The sequence below is a fragment of the Lagenorhynchus albirostris genome, chromosome X (assembly GCF_949774975.1).
Source record: "Lagenorhynchus albirostris chromosome X, mLagAlb1.1, whole genome shotgun sequence".
Lineage (NCBI taxonomy): Eukaryota > Metazoa > Chordata > Mammalia > Artiodactyla > Delphinidae > Lagenorhynchus > Lagenorhynchus albirostris.
In genome coordinates this window covers 85,313,800-85,334,116 of record NC_083116.1, presented here as the reverse complement: position 1 = coordinate 85,334,116, position 20,317 = coordinate 85,313,800, and the positions used below count along the sequence as shown (strand labels likewise).

Genomic DNA, 20,317 nt, shown 5'->3' with positions numbered 1-20,317 from the left:
TATATTTGCCATATGGCACAGCAATCCTACTCCTAAGTATTTATCCAGGAGAAATGAGTACATATGTCCACCAAAAAATATGAACAAGAATACTAACAACAGCTTTATTTAGTAGCTCCAAACTGGAAATAACTCAAATGTATATCAACAGAAGAGTGGATAAGTTATGGCATATTCATATGATAAAAAACTGTGCAGTAATAAAGAACAAAGGACTGATATATGCAACAACATGGACTAATCTCAGACATAATAATGAATGAAAGAAGAGACACACAAAAGAGTAAATATAAAGTTCAAGTAGAAGCGAAACTTATCTATGGTGATAGAAAATACCGTTTACCTCTGCGGGGTTGGGGCTGATTGAGAAGGGGCTTTTCCTTATTAAGCGTTTTCCAATGTAATTTTCAAATCCTCTTGAATATAACTTATGAACTTCATATTATTTCATCAAATAGAATATAAGATTAAAGTCATTTCTAATTTCTCATTATAAATAATGCTCTGATGAGCATATTTTTACATAATTTTCTTGGGTTATTTCATAGGGCATATTCTTAGAAGTGGAATTACTAGGTCAAAGGATATGGTCATTTTCATAGACTCTTGACACATGATACTAAATCTCTTTCCAAAGCAGATGTCTCAAGTTATACTCTCATCATCAGTGCATGAGAGTGCCCAATTCACCCTATAGCCTCAGTGTTGAATATTTTCTACAAAAAATCATCTCCTAACTATAACACTTATTTTTTATAGGAAAATTAAAAGATATAATAAAAAAGAAAAATTTAAACAGTTATAATCTTATCTCTCAGAGTTTGTAATTGTTAACACTCTAAGATCTACACAGCATTCCAGATCTCTTTACTTGCCTGCATGCAGGCACACAAATACAGATATCAAGATCTCCAGGTCCTCCAGCCTCACTTAGAAACAAAATATCACTCTCCTTTTTCAAAAATTGGACATAATTGTTTGAAAAAGGGTTTCAAATCTAAAGAATGTTTGCAAATTACTGACTTACAGAATGACATGTAAATAACATTCCATTGCATCAAGGTTCCATTATTTATATATTCATTATTATTTCCCTATTATATTTAATAACACATAATAATAACTAAAAACAATCTCCTAAGACATACAAGCCATATACAGAATCTTCCTTAATATCTCTACCTCTGTACCCACTCCCCTCCCCAAAAGTGACCACTGTTACCAGTTTGGTATATGTCCTGTCATAACTTTTGCTGTGTTTACACACACACATATATATGTACACCAATATGGTTTTGCTTTTTTCACATAAGTGGAATCTTATCATATTGTTTTTCAAATTGCTTTTTGCACTTAACAGTATGTCTTATAAACTATTATATGTCAGTGAGTATAGATCTATGGCCCAATACCCTGAAATACTGAATTATGTGTACTTCCCTCAGTGTACCACTCTGTTCTGTGCCCTGAAAGGCAAACATTTACTCTTCCTTAAAGAGGCACCAATTCTATGAAATCTCTCCTTCTGTGAAAACTTTACTGTGTTTTTTTTCTTTGTTGTACTTATTTATTTGCTTCTACCTCCCCATTTAACCTCAAGTTCTCTGAGGACAAAGAATGGTTTATTCACATTTATATCCTACTGTCTAACATGGGACCTTATCTACAGAAGTTCATTCAGTATTTTATATATGATCATATTTAATTAAGTCCTGCCCTTTTCTTTTAAAGATCCACAGAGGCCAGAAGTAGCAGAGTAGAACCCCATACTTTGACACTATTACCTAGCAGTTTTTGTATGTTTGTTAAAAGAGCTCTCATAATTCTATAACTGTTAAAAATGTTTGTGAAAATTATACAACAAAGAAAAATGTCTTAAAACATAATGTTAAGTGAAAAAAGCAGGCTAAAAATGACTACACTGAGATGACTACCACATCAAAACATACATATAAAGAGGACTAGGAAATACTGTGAAACATTTAGGGTGGAATTAGAAGCAAAGTCTCTATTAAAAAATTTTGTTTTGTTTTGTTTAGTGAAAAGTGGATTCTTGTTATTAAGAATAGTCATTATCCAAGTTCCAAAACTCATGAAGCTACAAAGGGAAGCAAAAGCTATAACATTAAAAATATTCACCACTCAATTGAGCACTTACAAAACTTTTCCTACATTTATATACAATGGAATATTATTCAGTCTTAAAAGAGAAGGAAATTCTGATACATGCTACAACATGGAAGAACCTTGAGGACATTATGCTAAGTGAAATAAGCCTGTTGCAAAAATATATATTGTATAATTCCACTTATATGAAGTATGTAAAGTAGTCAAAATCAGAGGCCAAAAGTAGAATGGTGGTTGCCAGGGGCTGGGAGGAAGGAGAGAATGGGGAGTTATCATTTAATGGGTACAGTTTCAGTTTTACAAGATAAAAAGAGTTATGGGGATGAATGATGGTGATGGTTGCACAATATTATGAATGTAATTAATACCACTCAACTGTATATTTATAATGGTTAAGATGGTAAATTTTACGTGTATTTTACCACAATAAAAAATTGGAAGGAAAATTTATTCTCCATCTAAACAGTATCCCCTACTTAACACTAGGATCTCTCCCTACCCAACATGTCAATTTCTCTTTTTGTGAGTCACTCTCTTCCTAATCATCTCATGAAAACAGCTGAGAGTGCAATGCAAAGTAACAAAGTGAATGAGCAAATCTGTCATAAAGGTCAGGACTTCCTATAGTCAAGGGACATGATAGAGGACTGCTCACATCATAGTAGAAGCCACAGACCAATGAGGATCTGTTGCAGTTAGTGTTCATCAGTGGTGGAAGAGAGAATTATGAAAGATGATGGCAGGCAAGACACTTGAAAAGAGAATGATTTGAATATCAACAGAATGTAAGCCTTTTGGGAAAATAAAGCCCAAGTATACTTTTTATTAAAAAAAAACACAAAACACTCTTTATGATTGTGCCAGAAAGTTAAATGTGAACTAGTGGGTGTTAGACAGGGCTATCACAAAATTTTGTTAGGAAAACTTAATGCCCCCAAAATCAAACACTGATTTCATTTTTTATTCATTTAAAAACATCTATAGAGAGGTTTCCATTCTGGATAAGATGGGGTAAGTACCCTCCAATTTGTTCCCACTGAAGGTAGTTACAGAAACCAGGAGCCACTATTTGAAGACTCTGGGAAGAAGACCAGAATTCGAAGTACCACCAAACCAAGGGTGATTTTAGCATTTCTTTTTTCTCCAATGTCCCCTGGTGTGGACACAATGCAGCCTGAAATCTGGAAGCGTCCACTGATGTGGAGAGAGCTCCAGGAGAAACCCTAGTCCAGTTCTGGCTTGAAGAGTGGGAAAAGGGTCTCTGAAAACTCAAGAAAATGTATGGAAATACCCCCATTTTTCTTTTCCTTTTTTCTGTTCTCATGTGTGCCAGCCTGAAGCAAACCTGTGGTGGCAGCAGTGGCAATAGGGGAATAGCGGGAAGCTCAATCTCTGAATGAGGAAACTTCCTCTCTGATCAGAGAAGCAGTGGTCTCAGTAGGGTGGAGTGAGCCTTCAATGCTTTTTCTCTGTCCTCCTGCTGCTTGGCCCTAGATGCTGAAAAAGGGTGGCCCGATGAACTGGGAAGTACTGAAGGGATTGCAAAGAGGGAGCAGCACATGTGTGGATCTGACACTTAAAACAGCAGACCACAGACTCTGAGAACTGAACAGATAAACCACTGCCCAAGTCCCAGACTGGCAACTGGGTGGCGTTCATGGGACTGATCCAAATAGGTTTGCAAAGGCTTTGAAAACTGCACTGACATTGAAACCAAGGCCCACAGTAGGATGGTGAGAACTTGTGGTCTGAACTTAAATGGGTCAATTGCCTCTTAAAACAAAACTGTCAACATTCCCGACTATACTGAAATAAGACTAGGAACCTCAAAACATAATATTCAAAATGTCCAATCCAAATTTACTTGGCCTGGGCATAACCAGGAAAATCTTAAATTGCATGGAAATAATCAATATATGCCTACACTGAGATGACACACACGTTGAACTTATCTGACAAAGACATTATGCAGCTTTATAAAAATGCTTGAAGGTAGGAGAAACACTTTTGAAACAGAAAGATAGATAATCTCAGCAAAAATAAGTAGACCTTAGGACCTTTCTCCTAGATCACACTTTTTCTCTATTCACTTTAATTCTCAACTCTACTTTAAAAAAATATATACGTAGTAGGTGATATTTAGCAGACATAAAATCAAAATCAATTCGACCTAAATGTCAGGACGCTGAAAAAGACTGTCATTCCACTGTTTAAATTCTGTAATTGCTAAGCATAAAATTTTGCTTGTGTTTATCCTCACTGCTTCTCTTTTACCCAGAGAAAAACATTCTTTGAGTAGGTTTAAAATAAGAATAAATAATTTAAAACTAAAAAAAATAAGAAAATCTCAGCAAAGAAAGATAATACATAAAGAAGAGCCAAATGAAAAGAAACGAAATTGAGTTATTTGTAGTGAGGTGGATGGACCTAGAGTCTGTCATACAGAGTGAAGTAAATCAGAAAGAGAAAAACAAATACCGTATGCTAACACATATATATGGAATCTAAAAAACAAAATATGTCATGAAGAACCTAGGGGTAAGATGGGAATAAAGACACAGACCTACTAGAGAATGGACTTGAGGATATGGGGAGGGGGAAGGGTAAGCTGTGACAAAGTGAGAGAGTGGCATGGACATATATACACTACCAAATGTAAAATAGATAGCTAGTGGGAAACAGCCGCATAGCACAGGGAGAACAGCTCGGTGCTTTGTGACCACCTAGAGGGGTGGGATAGGGAGGGTGGGAGGGAGGGAGATGCAAGAGGGAAGCGATATGGGAACATATGTATATGTATAGCTGATTCACTTTGTTATAAAGCAGAAACTAACACACCATTGTAAAGAAATTATACTCCAATAAAGATGTTAAAAAAAAAAAGAAGAACCAAACGGAAACTTTAGAATTTAAAATACAATACTCGTACTGTATAACACAGGGAACTCTGCTCAATGTTATGTAACAACCTAAATGGGAAAAGAATTTGAAAAAGAATAGCTACATGTATATGTATAACTGAATCACTTTACTGTACACCTGAAACTAATGCAACATTGTTAGTCACCTCTACTCCAATATAAAATAAAGAGTTAAAAAAATAAAAATAAAAAAACTATACTCCACTATAAAATAAAAATTAAAACACAAAACAAAAAGAAACAAACTCAGGGACTTCCGTGGTGGTCCAGTGGTTAAGGGGACATGGGTTCAATCCCTGTTGGGGAACTAAGATCCCACACATGCTGTGGGGCAGCTAAGCCCACGCGCTGCAACTACTGAGCCCACACACCACAACTAGAGAGAAGCCCGCACACCACAACTAAGACCCAACACAGCCAAAAATAAAATAAATAATTTTTTTAAAAAAATAAATAACCTGAAAAAAAATACAATAGTCAGAATTAAAAAAAAAAAACCTCATTGGATGGGTTCTACAGCAGAAAAGAGATGACCAACTTCAATAAGTGGTGCTGGGAAAACTGGACAGCTACATGTAAAAGAATGAAGTTAGAACACTCCCTAACACCATACACAAAAATAAACTCAAAATGGATTAAAGACCTAAATGTAAGATAGGATACTAAAAAACTCTTAGAGGAAAACACAGGCAGAACACTCTCTGACATAAATTGCAGCCATCTTTTTTGATCCACCTCCTGAAGTAATGAAAATAAAAACCAAAATGGGACCTAATGAAACTTAAAAGCTTTTGCACAGCAAAGGAAACCATAAACAAAACAAAAAATAACCCACAGAATGGGAGAAAATATTTGCAAAAGAAGCGACCAACAAGGGATTAATCTCCAAAGTATACTGTGTTGGCAAAAAGTTTGCTCGGGTTTTTCTGTAACATCTTACGGAAAAACCTGAGTGAACTTTTTGCCAACCCAATACAAGCAGCACATGCAGCTCAATATCAGAAAACAAACAACCAGTCAAAAAATGGGTGGAAGATCTAAATAGACATTTCTCCAAAGAAGACATACAGATGGCCAAAAAGCACGTTAAAAAATGCTCAACATCACTAATTATCAGAGAAATGCAAATCAAAACTACAATGAGGTATCACCTCACACTGGTCAGAATGGTCATCATCAAAAAATCTACAAATAATAAATGCTGGAGAGGGTGTGGAGGAAAAGGAACCCTCCTACACTGTTGGTGGGGATGTAAATTGGTACAACCATTATGGAGAACAGTATGGAGGTTCCTTCAAAAACTAAAAATAGAACTACCATATGATCCAGTAATCCCACTCCTGGGCATATATCCAGAGAAAACCATAATTCAAAAAGATACATGCACCCCAATGTTCACTGCAGCACTATTTACAATAGCTAAGACATGAAAGCAACCTAAATGTCCATCGGCAGAGGAATGGATAAAGAAGATGTGGCACATATATTCAATGGAATATTACTCAGCCATAAAAAAGAATGAAATAATGCCATTTGCAGCAACATGGATGGACCTAGAGATTATCATACTAAGTGAAGTAAGACAGAGAAAGACAAATATCATATGATATTGTTTACATGTGGAATCTAAAAAAATGGTACAAATGAACTTATTTAAAAAACAGAAACCAAGTCACAGATGTAGAAAAACTTATTGTTACCAAAGGTGAAAGGCAGGGAGGGATAAATTAGGAGATTGGGACTGACATATACACACTAATATATATAAAATAGATAATTAATAAGGACCTACTGTATAGCACAGGGAACTCTACTCAATACTCTGTAATGGTTTATATGGGAAAAGAATCTAAAAAAGTGTGGATATATGTATATGTATTACTGATTCAGTTTGCTGTACACCTGAAACTAACACAACATTGTAAAGCAACTATACTCCAATAAAAAAAAATTTAAAGAAAAAGAAAAGAGATGGCCAAGGAAAGAATCAACAAAGTTAATGATGAATCCATAGAAATTATCCAGTGTGAAAAACAGAGAGGAAAATAATTTTTTAAAAAACAGAGTCTCAAGTATCTATGGGGTAATAACAAAAGGTCAAACACTGGTGCCATTGTAGTCACAGGAGGAAAGGAGAATGTGGAACAGAAAATCTGTTTGAATAATAATAGCTGAAAACTTCTCAAATTTAGTGAAAGATATACTTAGAAATTAAAGATGCTCAGCAAACCCTAAACAAGATAAATTCAAAGAAATCCATGCCTGATACATCACTGGAAAATTCTACCAAACAATTAAAGAAGAAAAACACCAATTCTACACAATCTCTTCCAAAAAATGGAAGAGGAAGGAATACTTGCCAATACATTTTATGAGTCCTGCATTACCCTGATATCAAAATCAAACAAAGAAAACACACACACATAAAAACTACAGTCCAATATTCCTCATGAAAATACATATAAAAATACTCAATGAAATACTAGTAATTTATATCCAACAATGTAAAAAAAGAATAATACATTTTTGCCATATCTTGGGAATGCAAGGATGGCTCAATATTCAAAAATCAATGGACTAAAGAAGAAAAAGCACATGATCCTATCAATAGACATACAAAAATACATTTGACAAAATACAGCATCCATTAATGATAAGAACTTTCAGTAAACTAGGAATAGAAGAGATCTTCCTCAACCTAATAACATGCATCTACAAAACCTATCATTATACTTAATGCTGACTGAATGCTTTCCCCAAATATCAGGAACAAGACAAGGATATCCTCTCTCAGTAGTCCTATTCAACACTGTTTAGAAATCCTAGATAGTGCAGTAAGTCAAGGAAAAAAAAGGGCATACAGACTGGAAAAGAAAGTACTAAAATTGTCCCTATTCACTGACAACATGATCACCTATACAGAAAATACCAAGAAACCTACCAAAAAGCTCCTAGTGAGTTTAGAAAGGTTTCAGCATACAAGGTCAACAAACAAAAATCAATCATATTTCTATATACTAGCAACAAACAATTAGAAACTGAAATAAACAAAACAATATCCTTTATAATAGGTGCCTGCAATATGAAATACTTAAGTATAAATATAAAACAATGTATAAGACATAAGCTGAAAACTATAAAGCACTGATGAACTAAATCAAAGACAAATAAATAAATGCAGAGGTATATCATATTCATGGATTTGAAGACTCACCAAATTCATGTATATATTTAAAGGAATTCCAATTAAAACCCACCAGGATTTTTTGTAGATATAGACAATTTTATTCTAAAATGTATATGGAAAGAAAAATGAACTTAAATAGACAAAATAATTTTGAAAAAGAAGAATAAAATTAGAGGAATCACCACCCAATCTTAAGTCTTACCATAGAGCTACAGGATTCAAAACAGTGTGCTATTTCAAAAGAGATAGATACATAGGACAACTGAACAGAATACAGTCCAGAAATACATCCACACAAATACAGACAACTGATTTTTGACAAAGGCAATTCAATGGAGAAAGAAGAGTCTTTTCACCAAACTTTGTTGAAACAATTGAACATCCATATGCAAAAACAAAACAAAACACCTCACACTTCTAAAAATATGAACTCAAAATGGATGATTTGTTCTAAATGTAAAATGTAAAACTATATAATTCTTAGAAGAAAACAGGACAATATTATTGTGCCTGCAGTTAGGCAAAGAGTTCTTAGACATGACACCAAAAGCATGATCCATAAAAGTTATAAATTAATAAAAATTGAAAACTTTTGCTTTGCAAAAGACACTGTTAAAAGAATGTAAAGACAAACTACAGACTGGGGGAAAATATTTGCAAACCAGATATCTGACAAAGGTCTAGTATGCAGAATATATAAAGAACTCTCGAAACTCAACAGTAAGTAATCAAACAACCCAGTTAAAAAATGGGCAAAAGACTGTTCATGAACAGACCATTCACCAGAAAGGATATATGGATGGTAAATAAGCACAAGAAAAAAAATGTTCGTCATTAGTCATTTGAGAAATGCAAATTAAAATTATGATGAACTACCACTACATAGCTGTTAGAATGACTAATAGTAACAATAACAATACCAACAATAACAAGTGCTGGTAAGGAATGGAATAGCCACTCTGGAAAACGGTTTGGCAGAGTCTTATGAAGTTACAGTTAAACATATACTTACCATACGACCCAGAAATCCCATTGCTAGGTATTTACAGTAGGGAAATGAAAACTTATGTTCATACAAAAACCTGTACAGAAATGTTTATAGAAGCTCTATTCAAACCACCAAAAATTGGAAACAACTCAAATATCCTCTAAGGGTGAATGCATAAACAAACTGTGGTATAGCCACACAATGTATACTACTTGGCAATAAAAAGGAATGAATTATCCATACACGCAACATGCAACAATTTAGAACAATCTCAAAGGCGTTATGTTGAATGCAAAATGCCATTCTCAAAAGATTACATACTCTATGATTTCGTTTACATGCTATTCTCTAAGATATAACTATGACAGAGAATAGACTGGTAGTTTCCATGGATTAGGGATGAGTTTGGATGTGACTGCAAAGGGAAAGCATGAGAAATTTTGGGGGTGGTTCAACTGTTCTGATCCTGATTGTGATGTTGGCTACATAAATCTATACATGTGTTAAAAATTTGTGTAACTACCTACACACAGATGCAAAAGTGAGTTTTATTGTATGTTAATTTAAAAAATAAAACTGAAAAACCCAGAGTGTAAATATAGATGAAATTTAAAAAAATAAAACTAACTTATTTTCCTAACTTTTAGTTTCATTTCACAAGACAAAATCCCAGTTGAGCCCCTTTTTCACTATTAACGATGAAACATTGATTCTTGCTTTAAATGGACCTACTTAAGTAGTCTTTTTCAGTATCCATTATCCTTCAATAAGCAAGACCTCCTTCACATTAAAATATACACTGAAACAAAAAAAGAAAAAAGGGAAGGATATATGCCAGAGTGATAACTATAGCAAGTTGTTTCTGGTTAATGAGATCATAAGTGACATTTTCTAAATCTTCTAGGATGAGCTTATATAACTTTAATAATCAGTGGAAAAAAGGTAAACAATCCTTTAAATCCAGGCCTAGTGATGTTTTCTAAAAGAAACTTTGAGGCTCCAGTCTATAAGCAGAGAGAAGATAAGCAGCTAGGAGGAGAGGAGGTAGGCAACACAAAAAAGATCAGATCTGTTGGTGGTATTTGTGAAGGTAAGAAAACTGGCCATTTTTAGGAAGGGAGAGGCTAGCTCACCTGAGACTGTTTGAAAACATCCTTCCCAACCACATCCAGGTTTGAGGGGTCTTTGATGGAACTAACATACTCAGAAACAGCCTTGATTACCACATCACAGGGAGGAAGAACCAGCTGATGAGCTCTGACCTAGAAGAAGGAAGATAAGCCAGGCACACTGATATCAAAGATGGGTCACTAAGAAAAAGGGTGAGACAGGGGTGAGATACAGAATTCAAATTCAGTTAATTCACTGAGAGACAGTTAAAATCTTTTTAGTCTTCCCTCTAATTTTCAGTACAGAACACTTGGAACCAAGATTGAAAAGTATAAAGAAAGACAAAACCATAGCAGCAATTATCCCACTACAAAGATAACCACTGTTTTATGACACTGCCATAATTAATCAGTTTTCTTTCATGATACATTTTGGCCGCCTCCAAATTTTTGCTATTAAAGGTAATGTTGTAATGTGTGGACCATGTTTGGATCCTGATTTGAACTAACCACAAAAAGGCCTTTGTGAGACAATCAGGAAAATCTAAAAATGGACTAGTTATTAAGATGATACCAAGAAATTATCATTAATTTTGTTAGGAGTAATAATGGCATTGTGCTTATGTAAGAAAATATCCATATGTTTTAGAGATGCATATCAAAGAACGTGAGAGTGAAATGACTTAAGGTCTGGCATTTGTTTTAAAATACATTAGCAACAGCAACAACAACAAAATAACCCAGCAAGTGTGGCCACATCTTAATAACTGTTGGATCTGGAAGATGTTATAGTGATGGTTGACTATATTATTATATTATTTTTTCTACTTTTGTGATGCTTGAAATTTTTTTAAATAAGGGTTTTTTAAATGCTGTGATGAAATGTAGGTATGATTTGTTGTCCACCTTCCAATTATTTAATTACAAGCTTCCTAGAATGGTAATTACTGAGTAAAAGGCTATAAACTTCTTTAAGGCTTTTTATATAAATTATTTAGCCAAATAATCATTCCTTCCTTCAACAAATATTTACTGCCTACTGTGTGCCAGGCACTGTCCTAGGCATCAGGGATACAGCAGTGAACAAGATAGACAAAACTCCCTGCCCTCAAGGGAGCTTAAATTCTAGTGTAGGTGTGTTGGGATGGGGTAAGGGGAGTCAAACAAACAGAATAAGTAAAACGTATAGTGTGCTAGATGTAGATAAGTGCTATGGAGAAAATCTCAGCAGAGAAGGGGGTAGGGAATGCAACTGTGTGTGGGGCAGGGCATGTAATTTTAAACAGGGTGTCAGGAAAGGTCACTCTGAGAAAAGAACATTTGAGAGAACCTATAGGAGTGAGGAAATATCTATGTGGGAGGAAAATGCATTCCAAGCAGAGGGAATGGTGAGTGCAAAGGTTCTATGAGCAAAAGAAAAGGGAAGATGAGATCAGAGCTGTACCAGAGGGCCAGACAGTACAGGGCTTTGTAGGCCATGGTAAAGATTAGGTGAGTGACATAAAGAGCCATTGGAGAATTTTGAAAAGAGAAGTGACATGATTGGAGTCAGGTTTTAAAATGACTCTGGCTGTTGTATTAGGAATAGATTTGGGGCCAGGGGGCGGAGCAAGAAAGAGTGCAAGAGAAGAGCAACAGTTAGTAAAGTGTTATAATAATCCAGGCAAGAATGGTGGCTTGACCAAGGTAGTAGCTGTGAAAATGGTGAGAAGTGGATATATTCTGAAGGAAGAACTGATGGTATTTGCTGACAAGAGGAGATATGGAGCATGAGAAAGAGAGAAGTCAAGGATGACTCCAAGGCTTTTAGGCTGAGCAACTGGAAGGATAAGGTTGCCATTAATGAAAATTAGTGAAGGCTGTGGAAGGAAGAGGTTTAGAGGAAAGATCAGGAGTTTCCATTTGGACATGTTTCTTTGAGATATTTAGTAGGCCATTAGATATTAGAAGCTGGAGTTCAAAGGGGAGGTCAAAGCTGGAGACATACATTTAGGACTCATCAATGGACAGATGGTATTTAAAGTCACGAGACTAGATGAGATCAATCACCAAGGCAGCACGTGTGGATAGAAAAGAGAAGGGACTGAGGATAGAACTCTGGGACACTCCAAAGTTAAGGAATAGACAAGACAAGGAAGCAGCAAAGGAGACAGAAGCAGCAGCCAGTGAAGTAGGTAGGAAACTACAAGAGAGTGGTGTCCTTAAAGCCAAGTGAAGAACATGTTTTAAGAAAGAGAGAGTGAGCAACTGGGTCATATGCTGCTGACTGGTCAAGTAAGATGAAAACTGAGACCTGGCCATTGGATTTATTAACATCATGGTCATGGTGAATTTGTTGAGAACAATTTCAGCAAAGCAAATTGAAGACAGAACATGGAAAGGGGATAGTAAACAGCTAAAGCCTTGACAACTCTCTAGAAGAGTCTTCTATAAGGGAAGAAGAAATATGGATCAGTAGCTTGGGTGGAGGGAGTGAAGTCAAGGGCAGGTTTTGTTTTATTTTTTAAGATGGCTGCATGCTTATGCATCTGATGGGAAAGAGCCAATAACAGAGGGAAACTGATGATGTGGGAGAAAGAGGGGAGAACTGCTGAAGTGATGCCCTTAAGTTATCAATGGGGGGGACTTCCCTGGTGGTGCAGTGGTTAAGAATCCACCTGTCAATGCAGGGGACACGGGTTCAAGCCCTGGTCCGGGAAGATCACACATGCCGCAGAGCAACTAAGTCCGTGCGCCACAACTACTGAGCCTGTGCTCTACAGTCCACGAGCCACAACTACTGAGCCCGTGTGCCACAGCTACTGAAGCCCACGTGCCTAGAGCCCATGCTCTGCAACAAGAGAAGCCACCGCAATGAGAAGCCTGCGCACCACAACGAAGAGTAGCCTCCGCTTGCCGCAACTAGAGAAAGCCCGTGCACAGTAACGAAGACCCAAAAATAAATAAATAAATTTATATTAAAAAAAAGAAGTTAGCAATGGGGGATGGATCCAGCATAAGAGTAGAGGGGTTGGCCTTAGGCAGGAACATGGACAGGTCATCTGAGGCGGGCAAAGCATGCAGGTGAGAAGATGAAAGGGTGGGAACTGGTGTAAGTTCTCTTCCCATTGCTTCAATTTTCTCAGTGAAACAGGAAGCCAAGTTATGAGCTGAGAGTGAGCAGGGAGGAGGGAGCATTAGAGGCTTAAGGAGAGAGGAAAAGGTGTGAAATAGTCTAGGAGACTGAAAGAACTAGGGAAATATAATACCACCAAAAGCTTACACTACCTCCAGAAATGTATGAGAGCACCAGTCTCAACACAGCCTCAGTAGTAGCGGGTAGACTAATTTTTCAATATTTGCTAAACCCTTAGGTTAAAAAAAAAGATCACACTGCTCATTTAATTTGCATCTCTGATCACCAGTGAGGTTTAACACCCACTCATATTATTGGCCACTCTAGTTCCTCTTTTGTGAATTGTCTGCTTCTGTCCTTTGCTCATTACTTCATTTATTGGGGTATTAGTATTTTTCTTCATAGGTTCGTATGAATCCTTAAGATAATAAGGGTGTGAGATAATAGAAAATATACATTGTTCTCTGACCCCAGTTCCTGGCATAGAGCACCTAAAACTCTTGTAATTTCCTAAGTGGTAAGAGCACTAGGAGCATCTCTTCCTCTAATGAGGTGACTCTGGGTGGGCTCCTGGATGAGGGCTGGTCACTGGTAAGACCAAGCCATGATTAGAAGCTTGGAATTTTCAGCCCCACCCCCATTGTCTAGAGAAGGGAGAAGGGCTAAAAATGGAGTTAATGATCAATCATGCCTACATGATAAAGCCTCCATAAAATCCCAAAAGTACAGGTTTTGGAGAGCTTCCAGGTTGGTGAACACATCCATGTACCGGGAGGGTGATGTACCCCAACTCCATGGGGACATAGGCTCCTGTGCTTGGGATCCTCCCACACCTCACCCTATGTATCTCTTCATCTAGTTGTTCATCTCCATCCTTTTATCATATCCTTTAATAAAGTGATATATGTAAGTAAGTATTTCCCTGAGTTCTATGAGGTGCTTTAACAAATTAATTGAACCTGGGAAGGGGGTCACTGGAACCTCTAATCTATAGTTAGTTGGTTGGTCGTAAGCACAGGTGATAACCTGGGCTTGTGAATGGTGTCTGAAGTGGGGGGGAAGTCTTGTGGAACTGAGTCCTTAACTTGTGTGATCTGACACTATCTTCAGGTAGTTGGTGTTAGAATTGAGTTAAATTGTAGGACACCCAGCTGGTGTCACAGAAAACTGTTTTGTGCAGGGAAAAACCCCCACATGTTTAGTGACCAGAAGTGTCAGAAGTGAAGTGTTCTGTGTGAGTGCGGTAGTAGTATGGGAGTAAAGGAGAAACACAGGAAAGAAAGACATAGGAGGGAATAACTGGATTTTTCCCTACACATTAGGTGGAAAACTGAGTTTTTCCTTTTTAAGGGTATTGATCATAATTATAAAGTTTTTGTCTATAAGTGTCTGAAATATTTTAAGCCTAATGAAAGATATTTATTCTACCAAAACTCCAATCAAAACCTGATGTACAGGCAGGAAATGGGTCACGTTACCTTAAGTGATGCAAGGGGATGTTCTGGTCCCAAGAGGCTCCAGTGAAAAGCGGCCAGGTCCTCATCTGGGAGAATGTGGTTACCTATAAAGTATATTTGTCATTTATTGACTGTACAAATGTTTTCTTAGAACCTCCAGGCCATGAAAGGACTTCTGGGAGAGAAAACAATCAAATAATTCACATAGGTCTATATTCTTAATGTAACAACTACAGTAACTATGTTTGATTACCTACTATGTTTCACATGCATTATGTATATCATCTTTATAATAACTGTGTAAATATTATTACCTCCAGTTTATAGATAAGGAAACTGAGGTTTGAGCAAGTCTGGTGACTTTGCCCAAGGGGCCACATCTAATAAGTGCCCACACCAGGATAAGAAGCTAGGAATGTTTGACTCCAAAGTCCATGCTATTTTCTGTCACCCAGTCATGCTGCCTTTTATAATAACAGCCACCAATTACTCACTGCCTACTAAGTGCTGGGTATTTTATATATCTTATTTCATTTAACCTTATCAATAGCACTGTGAAGTATTATTATTCCATTTCACAGATGAGGAAACTGAAACCAGGAAGGTGTAACTTCAGTGATTTGTCCAAGGCCTAATTCCAAAACTTGTGCTGACTCCACTAGATTATCCAAGCTCAAATCCTTTGGGATTATAAACAGAGGTCACACCTAAGACAAGATATTAACCTTCATGCTGTCAGTACTTGGAAAACCAACTCGAAACATAATCAACACTCTGCAATTTACTTTGAAATACTCCTTTAAAAGAAAGATTGATGATGGATAGAATGGACAGATATATGATAAAGCAAGTATAGTAAAATGTTAATGGCAGAATAGAGGTGGTAGATATAGGATTTTCATAGCAAAATTCTTGCAATTTTGCTGTACTTTTGGGAATTTTCATAATAAAATGTTAGCACAACAGAAAAAAAAAGAAAAAGATACAGAATGATTTGTGTTCTTGACCTAAATTTAGACAGTGGGTAAGAAATGCTAATGCTCTGAGTAGGAAACCAAAGTTGTCTAGGGCTAGTAAGATATTTTGGCCTAAGATGGTACTCTGCATAAAATACTTATAGAATGTAACGAAAGAAAAAGTTTTATAGGAACCAAAATAATGTTCTGGAATATCCTGTATTAATTTATAAGACAAACATGCTGAGTTTAAGAAGCCCAAAAGCACAGTGTTCGGCATGCAGACTTTCAGAAGATAAATCCAACAATGATAACCTAAATCACTCTAATCTTCATCTCTTAACACTGCAAGAGGAAACTTTAACAATCACTGGAGTCTGTTCTTTGGACCACCTACCTAGCAATGCAGCAAATATGGGAAAATTCATCCGCTTCAGGCCCAGCTGCTTGGCCACCTCCTGCATCAGGAACTGGTTGGTAGTAAGGTTCTTCCCATTCCAGCTCAGCTTCAGAGCATGGGAACTATAGTAAGAGGGAATATTGTAGAGAGCATACTCGGAGTCATGGGCAAGAAGGCCATGGAAGCCATTTTCCCTGAAAAAAGCCACCACTTCCAAATGGTGGTCTTCAAGGCTCTGAAAGACCTAGGAGGGAAGAAGAGAAGAACACATCATGCAACAGAAGCTGACCTGTATTTGGTTAGAAATCAGGAAGGTTAGTAACTGAATTTTATAGTTTGTTGAAATTTAAGATTATATGAGGCTGAACAAAATAGCCTTAAAAAGAAAAGTCTCTCCTACCCTAGAACTTGATTATTCCTGTAAACACAGGCAGCATTATCCATGCGTTCATTCAAATGTCCAGTCTTTTTTGACTCCTTGCATGAAACTATGGCCTGAGGTTCTTTAAAAGAATACTGAAATTAACATGGTTTATATTATTTACGTTTTTACTTTAAACAATAACAGGAGAACTTTGTTAGAAAGATAATAAAGCTATTATATATTGCTCAGCACCATATGTGCTTTACATACATTATCTATATACCACATGTGCTCTACATACATTATCTTATCATCAGAACAACCATGGACAAGGTAGATATGGATGAAAAAACTTGCAAGTGGAGGGACTTCCCTGGTGGTGCAGTGGTTAAGAATCCGCCTGCCAATGCAGGGGACCCGGGTTTGAGCCCTGGTCTGGGAAGATCCCACATGCCGTGGAGCAACTAAGCCCATGCGCCACAACTACTGAGCCTGCACTCTAGAACCTGCGTGCCACAACTACTGAAGCCTGCATGCCTAAAGCCTGTGCTCCACAACGAGAAGCCACCGCAATTAGAAGCCCACGCACCACAATGAAGAGTAGACCCGCTCGCCGCAACTAGAGAAAGCCCGCGCACAGCAACGAAGACCCAAAGCAGCCAATAAATAAATAAATATAAAATAATAATAATAATTAAAAAAAAACTTACAAGTGGAAATAGACACAAAAAGGTTAAATGACATATAGCTAGAATCTGAATCTAAGTTCATCTCTTTAAAAAAAAAATCCCTGCTTTCTCTCTTAGGAGCACCTTAGACCGCAGGGCACCCAAATAGGGAGGGTATTTCCAAAAGTTAGAAGTCAGAAACTTCACCCTATTTTAGAAATGGAAAAACTAAGGCTGCAAGAGGTTGGCTTCCCCTAAAGTTGCATACTGAGTAAGTATATACAAGATTCAAACCCAAGCTGATCTGACTCCAGAATGCACACTTTCCATTGTACTAAACTTCTTCCTAGAGAGCACTATTTTTAATGTAATAGAGGCAGACTGTTAAGTGTCCCTCCTGTGCACGTGTCTATTGCTATACATAAAGCATACTGAAATGGTCTGCATACTGGTTCTGCCACAGTAAGTTCCTTGACTGCAGAAACTTTATTTATAATCTCTGTATTCCTGGCTCCCACATAAGATCTGGTGCATAGTAATATGAATAATAATTACTAACAGATACTGAACATGTACTATGTGTTAAGCAAGGTTCCAATTACTTTACATGCATTAACTCATTTAATACTCAAAACAATCTTATGAGGCCATAACTATTATTATTATCCCCATTTTACATTACATCCCTAGGTCATGTAGCTGGAAGGAGCAAAGTTTGGATTTTTGTCTCTAGAGCTTGCAGACCTTGATAGTTTTGTTGAACTCAACTGACCTATTTTTTTATTTAAGTTTTAAAGGAATGGTAGTTTTCTGGAGTCTGACAGGAGTTTCAACACATTAATCTTTTTCTAAGCTATGGAAAGAGAGTCTAGTCACAGTAGATAGCCATGTCACACATTAACTCACAACAGGGGGAGGGACACTGGTAAGCAGATAGCAAAGTAAGGTCTGTATTTATTTGATATCCAGGCAAAGGAAGCAAAAATCCTTACTTTGCACTGCAACACATTTATGTCTAGAGTTACGATTAACTCCAGATAGGTCAGGGTAGGAGTACAGTTTTATGCTGTCCCCTGGTGACAGTTTCTTCCAGCATATACCTCTCATACCAGTCACTGATTGGGCATCCATCTACCTTGTACCAGGCATAGTACTAAGTGTGATATGTTCTCTCTCATCATCACAGCCTGACCATGTGGGCATTATAAGCCCCACTGTTCTGATGAGGAAACCGAGGCTCAGAGAAGTGATGTGGCATGTTTAGGGCTACAGAGCTGGGAAACAGGAACCTAGGTCAGACTGACACCAAAGCCCATGCTCTTTCTGCTACAACACATTACCTTTAGCTGGTCTAAAGCTGATTATGCCACCATCCAAGTGATTTCAACTCCAGAAAGCCAAGGACTAGTGATCTTTAACAAATCGAATGGCTCTTATAACACTAGGAATATAAATCACAACCATGTGGAAAGCATTTTCAAAATATAAAAACCTGTGTCTCACCTCAGATCTGCTGAAACAATTTCCCGAGTGTGATCAAAATGCCTATATTCCAAAATAGCTTCCAGTAGGTTCTGATGCACACTCGCAATTAAGAATCATTGACCTATCCCAATTACTCATTTTTTAAAAAGTTTTAGCTTTATTGAGATATAATTGACATATAGAATTATAAGACATTTAAAGTGTACAACAAGGTGATTTGATATACATATGCCCAATTACTCATTTTACTGCTTAAGCAACTAGCCCCCTAGAAATGACAGATGACTTGACATGGTTATCTAGCTAATCTGCAGCAGAACCAAGATTAGAACAAAAATCTCATGATTCCAGATATAAAACTTCTTTCACTACATATTCTGGGGTAAGTAATGGAAAACAATAGAATAAGAATCTCACAAATAATCCCTCACAATTCCCCAACACCCTACTCCTACCAGGCTGGTTTCCTAACTACACTTCTCCAAGATTACTGTTTCCTTTTCTTTGCTCACTTGGTTTCCCTGCCTGGACTGCCATATTGCCTGTCTTGCCCAACGTTCCAAATACTTTCCATAGGGCTACCACCTCTTACATAAATTCTTTCATTATTTCTCTCCTCTTAACTGTTATAGCACTGAGACAGCTGACACAGTCAAGGAAGTAATTTGACAATACCATCATCTGCAAGTTTTAAGGCCATAGATTCCTTCTGCCTCTCGTTGGGTATCTTCCATGGTCCTAACCAGCACTAGAAAGGACACAGAGCTAGAGTTGACAGAATAGCAAAGAAAGGCCTACAGAGGCTGTAAAAAAGGAAAGCAGCCCTGGCAAATGAAAGGGCACCATCATCTCAGTATTTGACTTCAACAACTGATGTACAAAATTCACTGGGAAAAGGCTGCCTGGATTGCGGCTTACTTAGAGCTCAAGTAGCAAAGTAATATTAGGTATCAACGGAGTACCTACTATATACCAGGCACTGTTCCAAGTACACCTCATGTCCATTAACCTTGCAATAACATCATGATGCATTATTACCTCCCTTTTACAGATGATGGAACAACGAGGCTCAGAGGTTGAAGAACTTGACCAATGTCACACAGCTAAAAAGTGAAGCTAGCCAATAAGCACGTGAAAAGATGTTCAACATCATTAGTTATTAGAGAAATGCCAATCAAAAAACCACAATGAGAAAACCAATTAACACATACTAGGATGGGCTATAAGTTTTAAAATGTAAAATAACGAGGGTATGGAGAAACTGGAATCCTCCGTACATTGCTGGTGGAAATGTAAAATTGTGCAGCCACTTTGGAAAACAGTCTAGGTGTTCTTCAAGCGGTTAACATAGGGTTATTATATGATCCAGTAATTCCACTCATAGGTATACACCCAAGAGGACTGAAAACATGTTCACACAAAAACTTATACATGGGGCTTCCCTGGTGGCGCAGTGGTTGAGAGTCCGCCTGCCGATGCAGGGGACGCAGGTTTGTGCCCCGGTCCGGGAAGATCCCACACGCCGCGGAGCAGCTGGGCC

General features: G+C 37.2%; 1 protein-coding gene across 7 annotated transcripts in view; it reads right to left on the bottom strand.

Annotated features, from left to right (window-relative positions):
• FAM120C (family with sequence similarity 120 member C) overlaps nt 1–20,317 on the bottom strand; it is a 135,282-nt gene that overhangs the window by 91,325 nt on the left and 23,640 nt on the right. For 6 of the 7 annotated variants that reach the window (XR_009538562.1, XR_009538563.1, XM_060138507.1 and 3 more), the window contains exons 2-4: nt 16,258–16,504; nt 14,926–15,008; nt 10,357–10,485 (exon numbers count right to left, since the gene is read on the bottom strand). Coding sequence is in view for 4 of the 7 variants with exons in the window: in XM_060138507.1 (XP_059994490.1) it covers nt 10,357–10,485; nt 14,926–15,008; nt 16,258–16,504 (459 nt within the window). In the remaining 3 variants the exon portion in view is untranslated. The remainder of the gene's footprint in view (nt 1–10,356; nt 10,486–14,925; nt 15,009–16,257; nt 16,505–20,317) is intronic. The other variant, XR_009538564.1, reaches the window with a different exon arrangement.